This window comes from Cydia strobilella, chromosome 24 (assembly GCF_947568885.1).
Source record: "Cydia strobilella chromosome 24, ilCydStro3.1, whole genome shotgun sequence".
NCBI classification, from domain to species: Eukaryota; Metazoa; Arthropoda; class Insecta; order Lepidoptera; family Tortricidae; genus Cydia; species Cydia strobilella.
Genome location: NC_086064.1, coordinates 4,206,438 through 4,225,312, shown reverse-complemented (window position 1 = coordinate 4,225,312; position 18,875 = coordinate 4,206,438). Strand labels below are relative to the sequence as shown.

The 18,875-nt window shown below is 39.5% G+C and overlaps 1 protein-coding gene across 1 annotated transcript in view; it reads left to right on the top strand.

Annotated features, from left to right (window-relative positions):
• Positions 1 to 18,875, top strand: part of LOC134752193 (unextended protein-like) — a 39,564-nt gene that overhangs the window by 9,816 nt on the left and 10,873 nt on the right. The window contains exons 2-10 of the mRNA XM_063687806.1: positions 4,868 to 5,227; positions 6,153 to 6,258; positions 7,571 to 7,903; positions 8,280 to 8,525; positions 9,397 to 9,513; positions 12,229 to 12,400; positions 16,190 to 16,381; positions 17,008 to 17,154; positions 18,236 to 18,376. Coding sequence (XP_063543876.1) covers positions 4,868 to 5,227; positions 6,153 to 6,258; positions 7,571 to 7,903; positions 8,280 to 8,525; positions 9,397 to 9,513; positions 12,229 to 12,400; positions 16,190 to 16,381; positions 17,008 to 17,154; positions 18,236 to 18,376 — 1,814 coding nt within the window. The remainder of the gene's footprint in view (positions 1 to 4,867; positions 5,228 to 6,152; positions 6,259 to 7,570; positions 7,904 to 8,279; positions 8,526 to 9,396; positions 9,514 to 12,228; positions 12,401 to 16,189; positions 16,382 to 17,007; positions 17,155 to 18,235; positions 18,377 to 18,875) is intronic.

The following is an 18,875-nucleotide window of genomic DNA, read 5'->3' as shown; positions in this document are numbered from 1 at the left end:
GACTCTATGTAGGTAATGACTCTGTCATAGCTCATATTGTACAGTCGAAGGCAAAAATATCTATCCAGACAAATAAATAAATAAATAATAATAATAAATAAATATTATAGGACATTCTTACACAGATTGACTAAGTCCCACGGTAAGCCCAAGGAGGCTTGTGTTATGGGTACTCAGACAACGATATATATAATATATAAATACTTAAATACATAGAAAACACCCATGACTCAGGAGCAAATATCTGTGCTCATCACACAAATAAATGCCCTTACCGGGATTCGACCCCAGGACCATCGGCTTCACAGGCAGGGTCACTACCCACTAGGCCAGACCGGTCGTCAAGGCCAGAATGGCTCTGAAATATGTGAACACGACTTTATTGTCTAAGGTGTAAGAGCGTACACATATTTTTGAAACTGGGAATATATATATATTTATGCCCTTGACTGTACAGCTAATAATAAAATTGCTCCGTTCCATAATGTAAACAAAAACTCCATAAACTCTTGCCAGTATCGTATCCGCGATGTGTTTACTAAATACTGAAATATAATTTAAATTCAATAACCTTGTCCCACTGAAATTGACCGTAGTTTTTATATCAGTCGATCAAAAATTATTTGTTTACATAGTAATCTAATCAATCATGTTTACGGTTAACGTAAAACGAATTCGTAAATGTACGTCATTCAGAACATACGACTTGCGTGTTTACTCGTAGTGTTTACAGAGAAAAGAGGCTAGGAATACAGGTTGGGTTTTAAACGAAGAATAGTTATTAATCCAATTATGGGTCTCTATTGTTTCCTATAAAGTTTTAAGTCATAAATGTCATAATGTATTGTTTGTCCGCATTTTCGTTAGTCATAATTTGGTTTTTCTCAGAAACATGTAACCTTTCAGGATAACGAAAATCCTGAAAAGTTAACGGTTCCACAATTTCTATTTCATTTTAATCAGAGACCAACTGAAATCATCAGCTTAAATATATGGTTAGTATTGGATTACCACGACACTGAATTCCTCCTAAACGTGTTAAAATAATTAAATATTTATATATTACATTCACATCACATATGTTAAATTTTTTATACATTTTTATAAAATAAAAAAAAATTAAGAAGTATAATTATCCTCTTATTATAAACTTTTAAGATACGACACACGAAGATAAGAACCGCGCTTAAAACTATAGATGCTCTCAACCAAGCTCAAAAGTTGAAATGGCGATGGGCCGGACATGTGGCACGACTTAAAGACCGCAGATGGACGAAAATCGTCACCCTATGGAAAGGCCCTCAAGGCAAGCGACGCAGTGGAAGGCCACACTCACGCTGGGACGAGGACATCATTAAAATAGCTGGACCAAACTGGCATCAAACCGCACTTGACCGATCAAAATGGCAAACTTTGGAAGAGGCCTTCACCTGAGAGGGGTTCCTGTTATATACAAATTATTTAGTAAATATTTATAAGCAACTAACAACCAAAAACTAGTATTTAAGCAAAAAAAAATTTTTTTACTAACCATCATAAAGCAAGAAATCGTTAATAATGTATCTGTAATAATTTAGCGGGAAATAAAAGGCTTTTTATTTTATTTTATTATTTTATTATAAACTTTTTAGTATGCATTTTTACACACACACACACACACACACAAATACACATACATACAAACAAACACTCGCTCACACGCAGCTTAGAAATAATAACATATATGTTAAAGTATGCACAGCTATCTGTAAGTTTCAAAGTAACTCTGTACAATTTGTACCAATATATACCTAGATTAAGAAACTAGTATAACGAAACTGGGTCCTGTAACACAGGGTTTCCTAGCTCAGGACACAGGGCCGTGATTTATTGTATACTCAAATTTGCACAATAAACTTTTTTCATTTTCTTTTTTTTTTTCATTATGACTAATGATAATCTGACAATAAGCGCTGGTGGCCTAGCGGTAAGAGCGTGCGACTTTCGATCCGGAGGTCGCGGGTTTAAACCCCGGCTCGTACAATGAGCTTTCCTGAACTTATGTACGAAATATCATTTAATATTTACCAGTTAGTTGCTTTTCGGTGAATGAAAAACATCGTGATTCCTCATCAAATGATGTATATTAAACAAATCAAATGATGTAAAATAATAATAATACCGCTGTAATTTAAATTTGTACCTACTACTGTTTTTTAGGATTCCGTACCCAAAGGGTAAAAACGGGAGACTATTACTAAGACTCCGCTGTCCGTCTGTCTGTCCGTCTGTCACCAGGCTATATCTCATGAACCGTGATAGCTAGACAGTTGAAATTTTCACAGATGATGTATTTCTGTTGCCGCTATAACAACAAATACTAAAAAGTACGGAACCCTCGGTGCGCGAGTCCGACTCGCACTTGGCCGGTTTTTTTTTATTTACTGCGACAGTAAATGACTTTTTTTTTATATTTTCCATAATGTGAATATCCAGAGAGGAAAATAGGGACTACGATTGTATGAAGAAGCGGCCGTCTAAAGTCAAAACATTACACAGTAAGAATACGATCTGCCTGATCTTAAGGGGCCCACTGACTATCGGTCCGCCGGACGATACCGGCCTGTCAGAACAAATATTTTACAGTTCCGAACAACTGACAGGCCGATATCGTCCGGCGGACTGATAGTCAGTGGGCCCCTTTGCAATCGGCCGCCGACATATAGATATGGATTAGTAATTACATATTTTTAGGGTTCCGTTCCCAAAGGGTAAAAACGGGACCCTATTACTAAGACTCCGCTGTCCGTCTGTCCGTCCGTCTGTCTGTCTGTCACCAGGCTGTATCTCGTGAACCGTGATAGCTAGACAGTTTAAATTTTCACAGATGATGTATTTCTGTTGCCGCTATAACAACAAATACTAAAAAGTACGAAACCCTCGGTGCGCGAGTCCGACTCGCACTAGGCCGGTTTTTTATTCTATTTGATTATCTTACTTAACTTTATATTCATTAAGTTTATATTTCTGAGCGAAGTGTTTTGACTGTGTTATTTTGTTAGTCTATTTTAGTCTCCCACGCAAAGGCCTCCTCTTTTATAAATATCCGTCTAAAAATGGAAGTAGACATCGTATGTTACATATAAATATTAAAGGATTTGTCACACTGGAAGCGTTCTGCGGTCAGCGGTCAGGTCAAACCCGCATTATGTATGAACAACATTGACAGCAACCTTTGAAGTTGAAGTTTGACCTGACCGCTGCCCGCAGAACGCATCCAGTGTGGCAAATCCTTTATAGTAGGTTAATTTTAAACTTCGCCACCTTGTTCGGTCTTGACAACAAGTTTCCAAAAAGTTTGAAGAAATCTTTAAAATTTCACATTTCATTACGGAAATGAAAAGTTCGATTCCCATACAAAAATATGAAAAGTATCCGAAATTTTTCCATGTGGAAATTTCGCAATTTTGGAAACTTTCCAACGGCCCATGAGTAGAGTTGACGAATCACCCTGTAGCATATTTTCGCGTTGCGTGCTAACCTACAATTTGGAAACAAATGTAAATGATAATTAACCTTGCGTAGTTAAGTGTTAGGGGTGTTTTTGGAATGACAGGGTTATGTTCCCTTGAAAGGGGTGTAGTTAATCTTAATAGGAATTTTTAATTCATGGAAATTATAAACAGTGTGACCTTAACAATGAATGTGTTTACGTTGAGTCTGAAACATACTTTTCGAGATTTTCGCAATATGAAATACGGACACAATGTTGTTTTTAGTTATAACACAGAATAAGTAATATTATTATCATAAAGAACGGCCACGCCCCGCCCCGCCCCGACTCGAATGACCTCGCCCCGCGACAGCAGATTGACGACTTTATGCCGACCGCTCAATACTGTTTTTAAGCAACTTACTCACACAATGAAGCATGCCGCGTGTACAGACGTGCCGTTCACACATAGAAATGCAACTGATTTTTGATGTATAGCGTATCCGCCCTGTGGTTATAGTAGAGCTTATATCGGCTGATGTTCATATATTATGTGCATTTCTATGTAAATGTTTTTCAGTATTCAGTATTCATCTTTATTTGCAAATATCAACATAAGCCATGCAAAAACAGTAATAACATGTTACATTAACACTAATCATGCACATAATTAACAATAAAATCATAAACAATAAAATAAATAAACAGACAAACAAACAAAAAGGAGTCCTAGAAGAAACACATTACAGACAATTAAAAAATAATTAGATTGCTAAGATTAATTGTACAAATAAAAACAAATGTCAATTTAGTGTAAGTTGTCAATTAAGTCCAGAATTTAATACTAGTATATTGTTCAATGTCAATAAAAGGATTACATTATATCTTATTAATTGAATTGGATGGATAAAATAAATTTAATCAATTTTTTTGCATAATATTCATCTAGGCTGTAAAAGGGCCTACACATAAGATAGTTTTTAAGTTTCTTACTAAATATTTGCACATTTTCAGCTGTGATATCCGACAGATACTATTTTTATAGTGTGTATAATTTGGCGTTGGTAGAGCTAGTTGCATCCTGCGCTTTAATGGGTAATTTATTGAGGTTGTGCAATAAAGAGGATTTGTATTATATTGTATCGGTGCACTTTTCGGCTTGAATAATAATAAATAATAAGACATCCTTACACAAATTGACTAACCGCCACAGTAAGCTCAAGAAGGCTTATGTTGTGGTTGTGTGGGTACTCAAACAACGATATCTATAATAATACAAACACCAGAGGGGTTGCAGGTACGTTGCAGGCATTTAAGATGGGAGTACGCTTTTGAAGGTCTCAGACTACTATTGAACCGTATTCTTGATTTCTAATTCTTTTTCCTTGTCCACAGCTCAACAGACCTCAACCAGCAAGTCCAACAGTGGGACCTCACACACGACACAGACATCAACTATCTTCCCAACACTCCTGCCAAAGAAAAAGACGTCGAAATCTTCAACAAAACCAAAAACTTTGAAACAAACCTAATTAGAAGAAAACGAGATAACTTTACTAATCAAAGGACGAAAAGGAATGTCACCGTGTCAGATACTACGACAAAAGAGACAGATGTTGACATGGACTTTTACAATGTTAAAACGGATTGGGGTAAAATAAAGATTGATGGGCTGAGAGTGGAGGAAGCTGATAAGGATCCGAAGATTGTGAATGGGATTCCTAGTGTGCTGTCTGATTCGAAATTTACGTTGAGGTAAGTATAAGTTAAGGATTTCATTGAAGTAGAACGGTGTATAAATCCCTTGGTATATGGAGGTTTTGGTCTCCAGTTGAGGCAGTTACAGAAATGTTAAGTATGTGTAAGCAACCAAAGCCTTATGCCTCGGCCACGATAAACGCTTGAATTTTCTGGCATCGGGGTAGTCAGTCCTATTGAAAGTTCCACAAGACCCTCCCGTTTAAACGTATGTAACTTATAAGTTATAACAGTTATTACGACCCGGCCACGACATTGCGCGGCGGCGGCAGCGGCGAGCGGCAGCCATAGGTTGGAGCGAGACACAGAGATCGGACCTTTCGTTTCCACCTATGGTTGTCGCCTTAGCCTAAGCTAGTCGCGCAATGTCGTGGCCAGCGCATAAGTGTTATAACCTTGTCATCTATGGTTATATTTGCTTTGAGGCAGTCATATTGTGTAGTTGCCTGGTCGTGTCTGTACAGGATATTTTTTAAACTAAAATCATTGCTAGCTAAATGAATAGGTCATACTGAGAAACTTATACTATGAAACGAACCCGAAAACGCGAAAAAATATTAGCTGTCATACACTTTGGCTGATCAAAATTGATGTCAATGTTTCTACTTAATTTATTTCGTGATTGAACACCTCGCCCGCTTAGCAACTTCTGCTGCTGATTGTACCATAGTAAAATGTGGTATTTTCTATAAAAAGGGCCCTTATTGTCGATGGCGCTTACGCCATTATTAACGATGCTCCGATATAAATACAATGCCGCGCGACGCTGTGCGGTGTAGTGTAAGCGCCATCGACAATAAGGTCCCTTTTCATAGAAAATGCCCCAAATATGCTTTGCAACATTTGGCTGAGGGTTGAAAAAATTCCCAGTATATCGTCGTCGTGTCGTCTGACTGTACATTTCTCATTGGGTTGTTCGCAGATTATTCGGACAAGGCTTTACCACTCGCACAGTGATCGCGTTCACAGAGGAACCCCTGGAGTACGGCCAACCTTGCAAGTTCCTCGTCAAAAACGGAGAGTATATGGTGAGTACTTGTACTACCTTGCTGGTCAACTATTCTGACAAGGCTTCACCACCCCGCACAGTGATCGCGTTCACAGAACCCCTGGAGTACGGCCAACCTTGCAAGTTCCTCGTCAAAAACGGAGAGTATATGGTGAGTACTGGTACTACCTGGCCGGTCAACTATTCTGACAAGGTTTCACCACTCGCACAGTGATCGCGTCCACAGAACCCCTGGAGTACGGCCAACCTTGCAAGTTCCTCGTCAAAAACGGAGAGTATATGGTGAGTACTTGTACTACCTTGCTGGTCAACTATTCTGACAAGGTTTCACCACTCGCACAGTGATCGCGTCCACAGAACCCCTGGAGTACGGCCAACCTTGCAAGTTTCTCGTCAAAAACGGAGAGTATATGGTGAGTACTGGTACTACCTGGCTGTAGGTCAGCTATTCGGACAAGGCTTCACCACCCGCACAGTGATCGCGTCCACAGAACCCCTGGAGTACGATCAACCTTGCAAGTTCCTCGTGAAAAACGGAGTGTACATGGTAAGTGATTAGGTGAATCAACCTTTTAGTGTTACTAATTACGGTGACGCTTAGTTGTCCAGGGGAAAAGCCTCTCTTAAAATCCTAATTTTATGGTATTTCAATGACAACATGATTAGTCACTAAACAATGTAATAAAATATTTATTTCCACAAACTGGGCTACTACTCGTATTATATCTCCAATTACATTTTTATTTGAAAAATTTTGACACACACACGCTCCAAGATTTTTTTCAGTTCTACCAAGAAAAAAAGTGCCCCTAATTGCTTCCATTCCATCATTTACTATGTATGATGGACAGTACGAGATATGTATAACAATATGGGACACTTCTTTTCTCCCGTGAGGACTGAGAGAGCTCGTAATTCCGAGTAGTTATTTTTTTAAGTGTCCTTGTAGACTAATCAGCCTCAATATTTTATATTCAGTAACTGAATGTTACAAAAACCAAACAATGTGACATTGAGACTCTGAGAAATATTGTTTATTCCAACCGAACGCGACCGTAAAGCGACTTGCTACAAGTTAGACCTAAGGCTTAGAACCCACTGCGATTAATTTCTTGCGGTTCAGAACCGCAAAAGTGTAACATACGTGCTTCATAAGCGCACGATTTGCAAGATTGAAACCGCAAGAAATTAGACTGAAACCACGTTCTATTTAAGCCTAACTAGTTACGCGCGCATTAATACGACACTACTTAAAATATGGAGTGACATCTATTCTTGTCCTATCCCCTCCATGCATTTTGTGCGTTAGTGTCAAAATAATCTTTTTACAGGTAATCCCAGAATCGATAGAGAAAGACCACGCATCAGCCCTCTTCGAGGTGACCGCACCAGCTCACATAACAGACGGGCACCTCTACATCTGCGCCAAAAACCTTCGTCCAGGCATCACCAGCCCGTCCAAAGACAAGGACAACCATTTCCACCAGGGCACGGAGTCATGGAAAAGAGTGGCTATACATCAGAAGCTGTTACCGCTCTGGGTGACTCTGACGCTGATACTGATATGTCTGACGTTCTCGGCGCTATTTTCTGGCCTGAACCTTGGGTTGATGTCGCTCGATCGCACGGAGTTGAAGATCATATCTAACACTGGGACCGAACAGGTGAGTTATTTATTTAAATTTTAAATCAGGCAACAAGGCCCATAATTACAAATACCTTACATACATATAATTCATATAAACTTAAAACTAAACACTATCTATGCGACAAAACGCCGTGGCTCCGTTGAATCAGCTACTCTTGTGTCGGATTCGGTAATTTGCCCCGGAACCTCCGAAACACGACACCCTTCGGCCAGAAGTCGGTGCACTCGATGCCCCTGCAGCGGTCGCGGCACGCACACCATAAAATAGTTGAAGTGCACGTAGTGGCGCGATCGAAGCTCAAACACCCTCAGCGTAAGAAAAGTACAGCTTTAGCTTGTACCAAAAATGAAATTATTGCTAAAAACTTATTTTAATAAATACCTTTTAACAGGAAAGGAAGTACGCCAGAGCCATAATGCCAGTCCGTGACCATGGAAACTACCTCCTCTGCTCCATTTTACTCGGGAACGTGGCTGTCAACTCCACCTTCACCATACTTCTCGACGAGCTGACTTCTGGACTCTTCGCCGTTATCTTCTCTACGCTAGCTATAGTGCTTCTTGGAGAGATTACTCCTCAGGCCATCTGCTCAAGGCATGGGCTGATGGTTGGGGCGAGGAGCATCGTCGTTACTAAGGTTAGAACATTTAATTTGTCTTAATACTCCATCCTGTTGCATGAGCTGACGTCTGGACTCTTTGCTGTGATCTTCTCTACCCTGGCCTGGCTATATAGGTACATAGTGATGTTTGGAAAGCTCACTCCTCAGGCCATCTGCTCAAGACATGGTTTGATAGTTGGGGCCAAGAGCATTGTCATCACTAAGGTTAGAATTAGAACCCCTTAAAGTTTTCTTCTTCAGAAATGTGCCTTAATTCCTTCATTCTGATGGATCAACTGCTTCGCTGTCATCTTCTTTACCCTGGCTATAGTGCTGCTTAGAAAGATCACTCCTCAGGTCATCTGCACAAGGCATGGGCTGATGGTAGGGGCCAGGAGCATCGTCATCACTACGGTAAATGTGAAGGAATTTAGGAGCTGGGCAACCAGAAGTTAAGGATTTTAGTTGGCTACTAGGTTCGTTCATTGAATACAGGTTCGTTCATTAAAGGAAGCTACGCTAAAGATTCCTCTATGTTCCTAATACAGTGAACGAGTAGACATAAGAGACCAAGATCAGTACTCAAATAAAGCATGGACAAGTCACTTGAAGTACAAACTGTAAGTCCACATTGGAACTATAAATTGTATATACAGATGTCAATCACAATGAAAAAATGAACTGTGATCAACTCTGGCCAACGTAGGACTCGAACCCACATCTTTAGATTGCCGGTCCAACGCGCTACCAATCCCGCCAGCTGACCATCCGTCATTCACCGCGAATTGTAACATTGCAACCGTGACACTAGCGTCATCTGTAAATTAAGGTTTATTGCATTGTGGCTTCTTGAAACAATCCATAAACTCGCCCGTTTTTAAAATAATTTCGATATTTTATATCGCAGGGTGTGATGGCGTTAACCGCTCCACTGGCGTTCCCCGTCAGCAAGATCCTGGACTACCTGCTGGGTGAAGAGATCGGGAGCGTGTACAACCGAGAGCGACTGAAGGAGCTCGTCAAGGTATGGAATGTATGGAAACAATGTTGTTGTCTTTAATATCTCTTGCTTATATTATTAGTTAGTAGTAGTCAGGAATAATGCCGAGATCGAGGAGTTAGTGGCCGAGCCCAATATCATCGGCGAAACGATAGCCCACAGACTACGCTGGTTTGGTCACCTACTCAGAATGGGAGAGGATCGGGCTGTCAGGGCGTTCTTGGGACGACCGACTGGTAGTCCTCCGGTGGGTCGGCCCAAGTATCGTTGGGAAGACAGTGTGACGGCGGATCTGCTTCAGCTTCGCGTCAGTAACTGGCAGGAAGTTGCACAGGATCGGGACAGGTGGCACGCTCTCGTTTCGGAGGCCAAGATTCTCTTTACTGAGCAAAAATAGTTAGTTATATTATTAGTTAACGGCTCCACTTCCACTGGTCCGGTAAGTAAGATCCTGGACTACCTGCTGGGTGAAGAGATCGGGAGCGTGTACAACCGAGAGCGACTGAAGGAGCTCGTCAAGGTATGGACTGTATGGAGACAATGTTGTTGCCTTTAATATCTTATGGTTATATTATTATTTGTCTGTCTTTGGCGATTATCACACTGCCGTCGCATGTCGTTGCGAAGTGCGAAGCGACGAATTCGCGTGCGGCGACGACGGTACGATGGTGCGGATTTCTGCGTATCTTCGTCTGAAGCTGCGATTCGTGACGAATCGCGTTTATGAACAAAAATCCATATGGTACTATGAACCTTCGCTGCGGCGCGCGGCATCTCCGTTCGAAAGCACGAATCGTCGTGCGATTCGCACCTTTGCACGGAGAGGCGCAGCCAATGTGTTACCATGCGGTTTTTGCATACACATCGAGATTCTAACAGTTAAAAGTCGCAGCACCGGACGTCGCTCCGAAGTGCGAAGTAGTATGATAACCGCCTTACAAAAATGGCTAATGACCACCGCAAGGGAACTCGCTTTCACCTAAAAAAATCGCATCGAAATCGGTCTATCCTTTAGACAGCCACGATGCCACAGACAAACATTGACGTCAAACGTATAATATATAAAGAAAAACCTAAATGTTGGTGACGTGACTTGATGGCAAGCCGATTTCAAAGGCACACGTTTTCGCTTATTAGGGCCTTCACCACACCGGGCCCTCGGATTGTGAACGTGTTCTTGTCACGCGTAAACACTTGGAAAACTGCGTGTTATTAACTCTTAGCGACATTTAACCTCTTGTCTGTGTAAGTGTATTAATCTGACCAAATTATTAGTCAACATTTTCCGCTTTTCTCGAGAACGATTTTTTCTGATCTATACAGCACGAACGAGGTTTGAACCTACGTTTTTTAACCACCACACACACACACACACACACGAAAAGTTAAGTTTATTCTTTGCGACCCTACTTTTACCTACCTGTTTTTGCGACTACTTTTAACTACCTATCTTTGCGACCCTACTTTTACCTACCTATCTTTGCGACCCTACTTTTACCTACCTGTTTTTGCGACCCTACTTTTACCTACCTATCTTTGCGACCCTACTTTTACCTACCTGTTTTTGCGACCCTACTTTTACCTACCTGTTTTTGCGACTACTTTTAACTACCTATCTTTGCGACCCTACTTTTACCTACCTATCTTTGCGACCCTACTTTTACCTACCTATCTTTGCGACCCTACTTTTACGTACCAATCTTTGCGACCCTACTTTTACCAGTTTTACCTACCTATCTTTCAACTCTGTGGCAACAAAATAATAGTATTTTTAACCCCCGCCGCAAAAAGAGGGGTGTTGGTTACTTTATCCGCTTTGTATGTGTGCTTATCTATGTGTCTGTTAACCGCTAAGTTTAAACTTTTAAAGCTATAACTAAATAGCCTATTAAGCTACCGTTAAATGGTACCCCGACGTAACATGGTAGCGTCTTTTTAACAAGCAAACCTTATCGTGCCATCCATCAATTTCTATAGTTAAAATGGATACAGGTGAAATGGATGTGTGATAGATGTAGGTGAATATTAAAGTACATGTAGCCTCAATCAAATCATAATGGCTCGACGATAGATCCGACCACGATCCGACTGTAGTATTTTGACTTTTTAAATGTTCGTTTTTAATATTGTTTTCGGTTACCGCGTTAGTTACAAGTGAAATAAAATCATGGAAACGTTTACATGATGATGGAGAGATGTTCGTTTAAAAAAAATTACAATATTGCTGCTGTATTGTGCATATGAAGGGTACACGGAAAGAACATGTCTAGTCACTTTTTAGGGTTCCGTACCCAAAGGGTAAAAACGGGACCCTATTACTAAGACTCCCCTGTCCGTCTGTCTGTCTGTCACCAGGCTGTATCTCATGAACCGTGATAGCTAGACAGTTGAAATTTTCACAGATGATGTATTTCTGTTGCCGCTATAACAACAAATACTAAAAAGTACGGAATCCTCGGTGTGCGAGTCCGACTCGCAATTGGCCGGTTTTTTTGGAAAATGAAATTTTACTCTCAAAATTTAGAGCCCTTAATGAACTTATTAGTTAGAACTTCTGTTACCGCTGCAATTATAAATATAACTCGTTTTTGTCTCACTTTAAAACCACCTATACACGAAAATAATATGGTTAAATACCCACATCGTTCCTTTCAAACCGCGATAACTCAAAATGTTGTCAAAGTACCCTTCATATTATAAATACCTACGGCTACTTCTCTCATACGTTCCTTTACACAGGTAACGACCGAGATGAACGACCTCGACAGGGACGAGGTGAACATCATCTCCGGAGCCCTGGAGCTCCGCAAGAAGACGGTGTCGGACGTGATGACCAAGCTGGAGGACGTGTTCATGCTGCCCATCACTTCGGTGCTGGACTTTGAGACCATGAGCGAGATTGTTAAGTCTGGTGAGTACACAAATCACTAGCACATAAGACATCGAGATTACCACACATAAGCGCGTACAAATTTACCATTGGAGCGCAGTGGCTTATTTGAGTTACGCTCACAATTATGATATTTCGATTTTCGCTTTTTAGGGTTCCGTACCCAAAGGGTAAAAACGGGACCCTATTACTAAGACTCCGCTGTCTGTCTGTCTGTCCGTCTGTCATCAGGCTGTCTCTGATGAATAGCGATATTTCAGTTGCCGCTTTAACAACAAATACTAAAAAGAAAATAAAATAAATATTTTTTGCTTTTTTTGCGTAATGGTACGGAACCCTTCGTGCGCGAGTCCGACTCGCATTTGGCCGGTTTTTTTTTATAAAAAGGTTTAACCTGGGCAAGTTTAGTCTGCCAGATACTCCCTACTTACGTATCTCCATAACTAATAATGAATGCTAATGAGTTCTAAAAAAAGCATAGTACAAGCTACTCGCGAATGCTGTGTCTGGTCTGTGTGCGATGTTAGTAGTTTATGTGACTGCTACATAATGAAAGGCATTAAAATACGAGTGTGGGTTTATGAAACGAATGAAATTAGTTTCATAAAAGGATCACACGAGTATTTTAATGCCTAATTATGTACAGTTACATACACTGCTTTATCTACAATCTACATCAATATCAAAACTACCATAAAGCTTCAACAACAGAAAGTAATTTTATACTTACAAATTAAACGTCAAATTTTTGTGTAATCACGTTGATTTTCTTTTGCTTGTACCAAATACTAGTGTTATATATTATTTTTTTATATAAATAATACATTAATCAGCACATGTACGACATGGCCCTCTATGTCATCATGACATCTCACCGGCAGATTAGATGGCGCTGATCGCCGCCCATTCGCCGCCGCAAAGTCGCGTTCTGTGTTTTAAAATAGGGCCGTGTCGTACAGCTGCGTTCGTTCGTGGCCCTCAAAATGGTTTCGCCGGAAGATCAGCGCTGACTTTTGGGTTAGCATTATGCTGAGGCGGGACCATTTCGTGGTAAACTATTTATTTTTATGTTTATATTTCTTTGTTCTTTTATACTTTTGTATGTCATAGTTTATCACGAATAAATGCGATGATTCTGATTCTGATTCTGAAATGGCGGTAATGCAAACTCTTTCGCGCATAACACGCATCCGTTGTTTTTTTTATTCAGAGACAAACTAGAGTCGGGGGCCGACTGCCATATCGTTCGGTATCAAGTAACATGCGAAATTTTACAAAATTGTTTGCAACTGACACTTCATTGGTAGTAAAACGTCATCTCGACTAATATTAGAATAGAGGCCAAAACAAATTTCATTGTTTTTCAGAGATGTTCTAAATTTGAATGTAATTAAGGTATCGGTTATCGATAACGTAAAGTTAAAATTACAATGCACCCACAGGTACAGGTTAATATAGGCCGTTAGCTTATCGGTTCTGAATATAAATTGTGTATATATCTTGACATCTTATTATTAAATTATTTTCCCAATGACTTTTAAATAAATACACGACATCCATTTTGTAATTTGACTTTTTATATAAAAATTTTAACTTATCGATATTAGTTTTATTTATTCATGGACATTTTATTATTTAATATTCAAATTGTTACCAACTTATTATTAGTTTTTTTAACAGGAAAAATTACCCACTGTTTTCATTTCTGTCGTAATATTTTCTATATTGTACTTTTATTTTATGTTAAAATTATTAAATTGTCAATTATTTGCATGTCGTGTCCTCGACTGAATACTGATACATGTAAACCTTTTCTGTTGTCATCTTATACACGTATTCTGGCAAATAAAGAAATTCTATTCTATATGTGCCATTCTCAACCAAAAGGGTACTCATTGTCGGTTGTCAATAAGGCGCTATTTCCATATAGCATGAATTTGAAATCAACCCTATTGACAATGACAAGCAACAAAGTGGTACTTTTTGGTTGAAATCGTCACATATTATAGGGAGTTTATGATATGGATGTAGATAAACATTTATACAGAATGTCTCGGCGTCCATAATGGCAGTCGTAACCTTGGGCGCGAGGGGTTGTTATGCAAATTGACGTAGGTAAGGAAAATTGCGACGACAAAATGCTTTATGGATGACGCTTTTTCACAACGACCAAGTTTTCTTTTATTTCACTTCAAAGCTAAAAACTTAGAGGATATAACCAAACGGAGTATCTATTATATTGTATCTCTTTTTGTATTATTGTATTAGTTTATGCAAAGATAGATATAACTCCGTAATAGATGGATACAGTCTAAGGAAAAAACGTGCCTCGAAAATCAAGAAAATTTGATTCTCGCTCAGAGGGCGCTACTAGTTTTGGCCTACAGTCGTATAGATGGCGTTGACGGTTTCGTTTGTTATTTAACAATTTTAACGCATATCAGTGAAAGAACATGGGTCTAAATCATAAAAATAATTAATGCAAATAAAAAAAATCATTTATCTATATTTAAATACATTCTATCGTATTTTTATAAATCTTCATTTTTAGTTTTAAAGTGTGTCGACAGATGGCAGTGAATTTACTGGGGTTACAAAATTTACTATGACATTACCGCTCTAGTATAAGTTACTCTATGGTTTATGTAAACTATGTGTAATTTATTTTTCGCCATATTTTATGTCTCTATCCTTTATGTTGCTTTCTTTTTGTCTGTTACCTTCCGTGACTCTCACCTGATGGTCTCATCGGAAGATCAGCGCTGGAAGTCGCCAGCAGCATGCTGAGATTGGGCCATTTCGTGACACTTTATTTTCACTATGTTCTTTTAATGTATGTCTATTGTGTGTGTGTTTGCGAATAAAAACTGTTCTATTCTATTAACAGGCATTCCCCTCTGTCGAAATAGTTGGCCAATGGTCATACACAATGTATGGACTGACGTTTATCTGACATGGCTATTTTGACGTTACGTATACATTTGACGTTCCGCTCCCACGCAAAACTCGGTAGACTGTTTTGTACAGCAAATTACAGACGTGGTGTCCCCGTTGGTTATATCCTCCTAGGCTAAAAAGCTTAAGTAATCCTCCTGCACACTGTGTGACTGTGTGTCTATGTAGTTACAAAACGAATATAGAAATCTAACTTCCGCTCGCGACTTTAACTGCGTAGATTGACTAGATTTCGTCCAAATCCATAGGCGTCCATAGGCTACGGTGACTGCTTACATCAGGCGGGCCGTATGTTTGTTTGCCACCGATGTGGTATTAAAAAAATCGTTTCAGCGGTTTAAGCGTGAAGAGGTGAATATACACTTTACTCGTACAATTATTTACGCTTAATTTAAGCATAATCTTTATTATTACGTCTAAATATACACGGTGGCTAGAAAATAAGTGCATTCCCGTTGCCAGGGAGGTTTTGGGATTATACTGAGCAACTTTTACTATAGGACCAACCCCGAAATCGCAAAAAAAATGTATGAAACATTTTGGCTGGTACATTTTCTATGGGAGGGTACATTTTTTTCGTGGTTGGTCCCATAGGAAAAGTTGCTCAGTATAATCCCAAAACCTCCCTGACAACGGGAATGCACTTATTTTTTAGCCACCCTGTATAAAAAGAGTCGCGTTATATAGAGACTGATGGAAAACACACAGTCTAACTATTGAAGGCCCTTGAAATTCTAAACATATTCTTCAAATGTTGAAAATGGAATTGAAAATTAACGACTTTACACGGTCGAAGTCTCGGAGGCTAGAATAATATAAACTGTTTAATTTATTAATTTAGTAATATTTTCCCAGGCTACTCTCGTATACCTGTGTACGAAGGCCACCGCGGTAACATAGTGACGGTGCTCTTCATCAAGGACCTGGCCTTCGTGGACCCCGACGACAACACGCCGCTGCGGACCCTCGCCCAGTACTACCAGAACCCCTGCAATTTCGTCTTTGAGGATGTCACGCTTGATGTTATGTTCAAGCAGTTCAAAGATGGTATGTCTAGAATAACGTTCCGTTGCTGTATAGACCTCTGCGAGATGTACATACCTTTTTACAAGCTTTTATTTAGGTTTAGACCTTTTTACAAGCTTTTATTTAGTTTTCGACCTTTTTACAAGCTTTCAAAAGTCAAAGTCAAAAGCATTTATTTGTTCAACATAGGTAAGGTACACAAGTACAGGTCTCACATAATCATTGTATCACTATGTTGTGCCGTAAGGCGTACAATTTTCCATTTATGGACTGTGGCTGCATGCTGAGCACAGTTACCATTACTTATCAAAATCATCTAACAAAAATTCACTTACACTATAATATGCTTTGTCAATTAAAAATTTAAATAACTTACTTTTATTTAGTTTCAGACCTTTTTACAAGCTTTTATTTAGTTTTCGACCTTTTTACAAGCTTTTATTTAGTTTCAGCCCTTTTTACAAGCTTTTATTTAGTTTCAGACCTTTTTACAAGCTTTTATTTAGTTTTCGACCATTTACAAGCTTTTATTTAGTTTCAGACCTTTTTACAAGCTTTTATTTAGTTTCCGACCTTTGTACAAGCTTTTATTTAGTTTCATTTGTCCCTAATTTTACCTGATGGTTATGATATTCCCCTTTTTTCAGGTCACAAAGGGCACATGGCGTTTGTCCATCGCATCAACAACGAGGGCGAGGGTGACCCGTTCTACGAGACCGTCGGTCTGGTGACCTTGGAAGACGTCATAGAGGAGATGATACAGTCGGAGATCGTGGATGAAACTGACGTGTTTAGTAAGTGGACTCCATTTAAAAGAAATAAGTGAAATATAGCACGAGTCTATATATTCACGATAGCCGCAGGCATTGAATTTAAGACTCGAGTAACAATATTCTTAGCCCCGGAGTTACACACAATGTTTTTCAACACACTTGGGAGGAAAAAACTAAATTTTAAGCGAAATCATTCTACGGTGACATTTCTAACATTCGTCCGCCATTTTGAAATTTTTTGGCAATTTAGGCATCGAAGGCACAGACCCGTCGGTATTCAGCCACAATTAAAAATTGTTTAAAAATATTTGAAACGGGTATTAAATTAATCAAATTAAATATTTTGCAGCATCTATACCTACTTGGTTCATATGAATTAGTGACATAATTTAAAAAAAAAAACTATAACTCACGAGTAAGTTATAGCTTCAGTACACCTGCATGAAATAAGATCTTTTACGAGCAAGTGTGATGAAAAATAATTTATTTTCAGTTTCCTCAGATCCATAGATGGTTAGTTACAAGACATTTATAAAACTACATTAGTAAACTACTAGTATTTACTATACCTCGTTTTTTTCCCTCTGACTAGGTGGTCCTACTGCCTTTGTCCTACCAATCGGACCACATGAACTTTTTTTTCCGTTTGGTCCGATTGACTAATCGAACTATTGAAACTATATTTTTCTCAGGCCACTATAGAAACTGTCAAATCAGATCACGCGTTCTATTCATGAGTATCGCGACCTTTTTTTTTGTCGTAGTGGGAATGCACTTACGCACGGTGTGTCGGCCTCGCCGCTCCTTTTCCCCCTCTTGGCGAGAGGGGGGGAGAATTGGCCCTACCCACTAAACCCACTCCGGCGTTTCACCCTCTTTGCCGTTCGTGAGGTCGCACTGGGATCGATAACATTCCACCACGGACCGCATATGGTATATATATATGGGAGTATCGCGACCTGCATACTGCATAGAGCCTAGATAGGTGCGACGACGAGCGAAGCGAGGAGGAGTGTGTTAGGTCAAAACCGAAATCTTACTGATAACTTTAAACGATCCTAGTGTTTTCAAATCATCATTAATACTTTTTTTAACCAAACAGTGGACAACAGAACGAAACGCCGCCGCAACAAGCCAACCAACAAGCTGCAAGATTTCGCGGCGTTCGCGGAACGGCACGAGAATCAGCGCACGCACATATCGCCGCAACTCACATTGGCTACCTTCCAGTTCTTGAGTTCTAGTAAGTATAAAAACTTAAGATAAGTTTTTTAGGGTTCCGTACCCAAAGGGTAAAAACGGGACCCTATTACTAAGACTCCGCTGTCCGTCTGTCTGTCACCAGGTTGTATCTCATGAACCGTGAAAGCTAGACAGTTAAATTTTTTACAGATGATGTATTTCTCTTGCCGCTATAACAACAAATACTAAAAAGTACGGAACCCTCGGTGCGCGAGTCCGACTTGCCCTTGGCCGGTTTTTTAAATTCAATTTTTGATACCCACAAATTTAGTTCTCATTCTTCGATCGCTATGATTATATCAGCTCGATGTCATCATCATATAGCATTGCTATCTTTAATAAGTATATCAAGTTTGAGCATTATAAAACGTCAGAAAGTGGTTGTAATTATCTCACTTGATGGTCTCATCGGAAGATCAGCTGTGGATGTCACCAGCAATATGCTGAGATTAAAGTGCCACGAAATGGCCACTTTAATCTTATTCTATGTTTTATTGTTA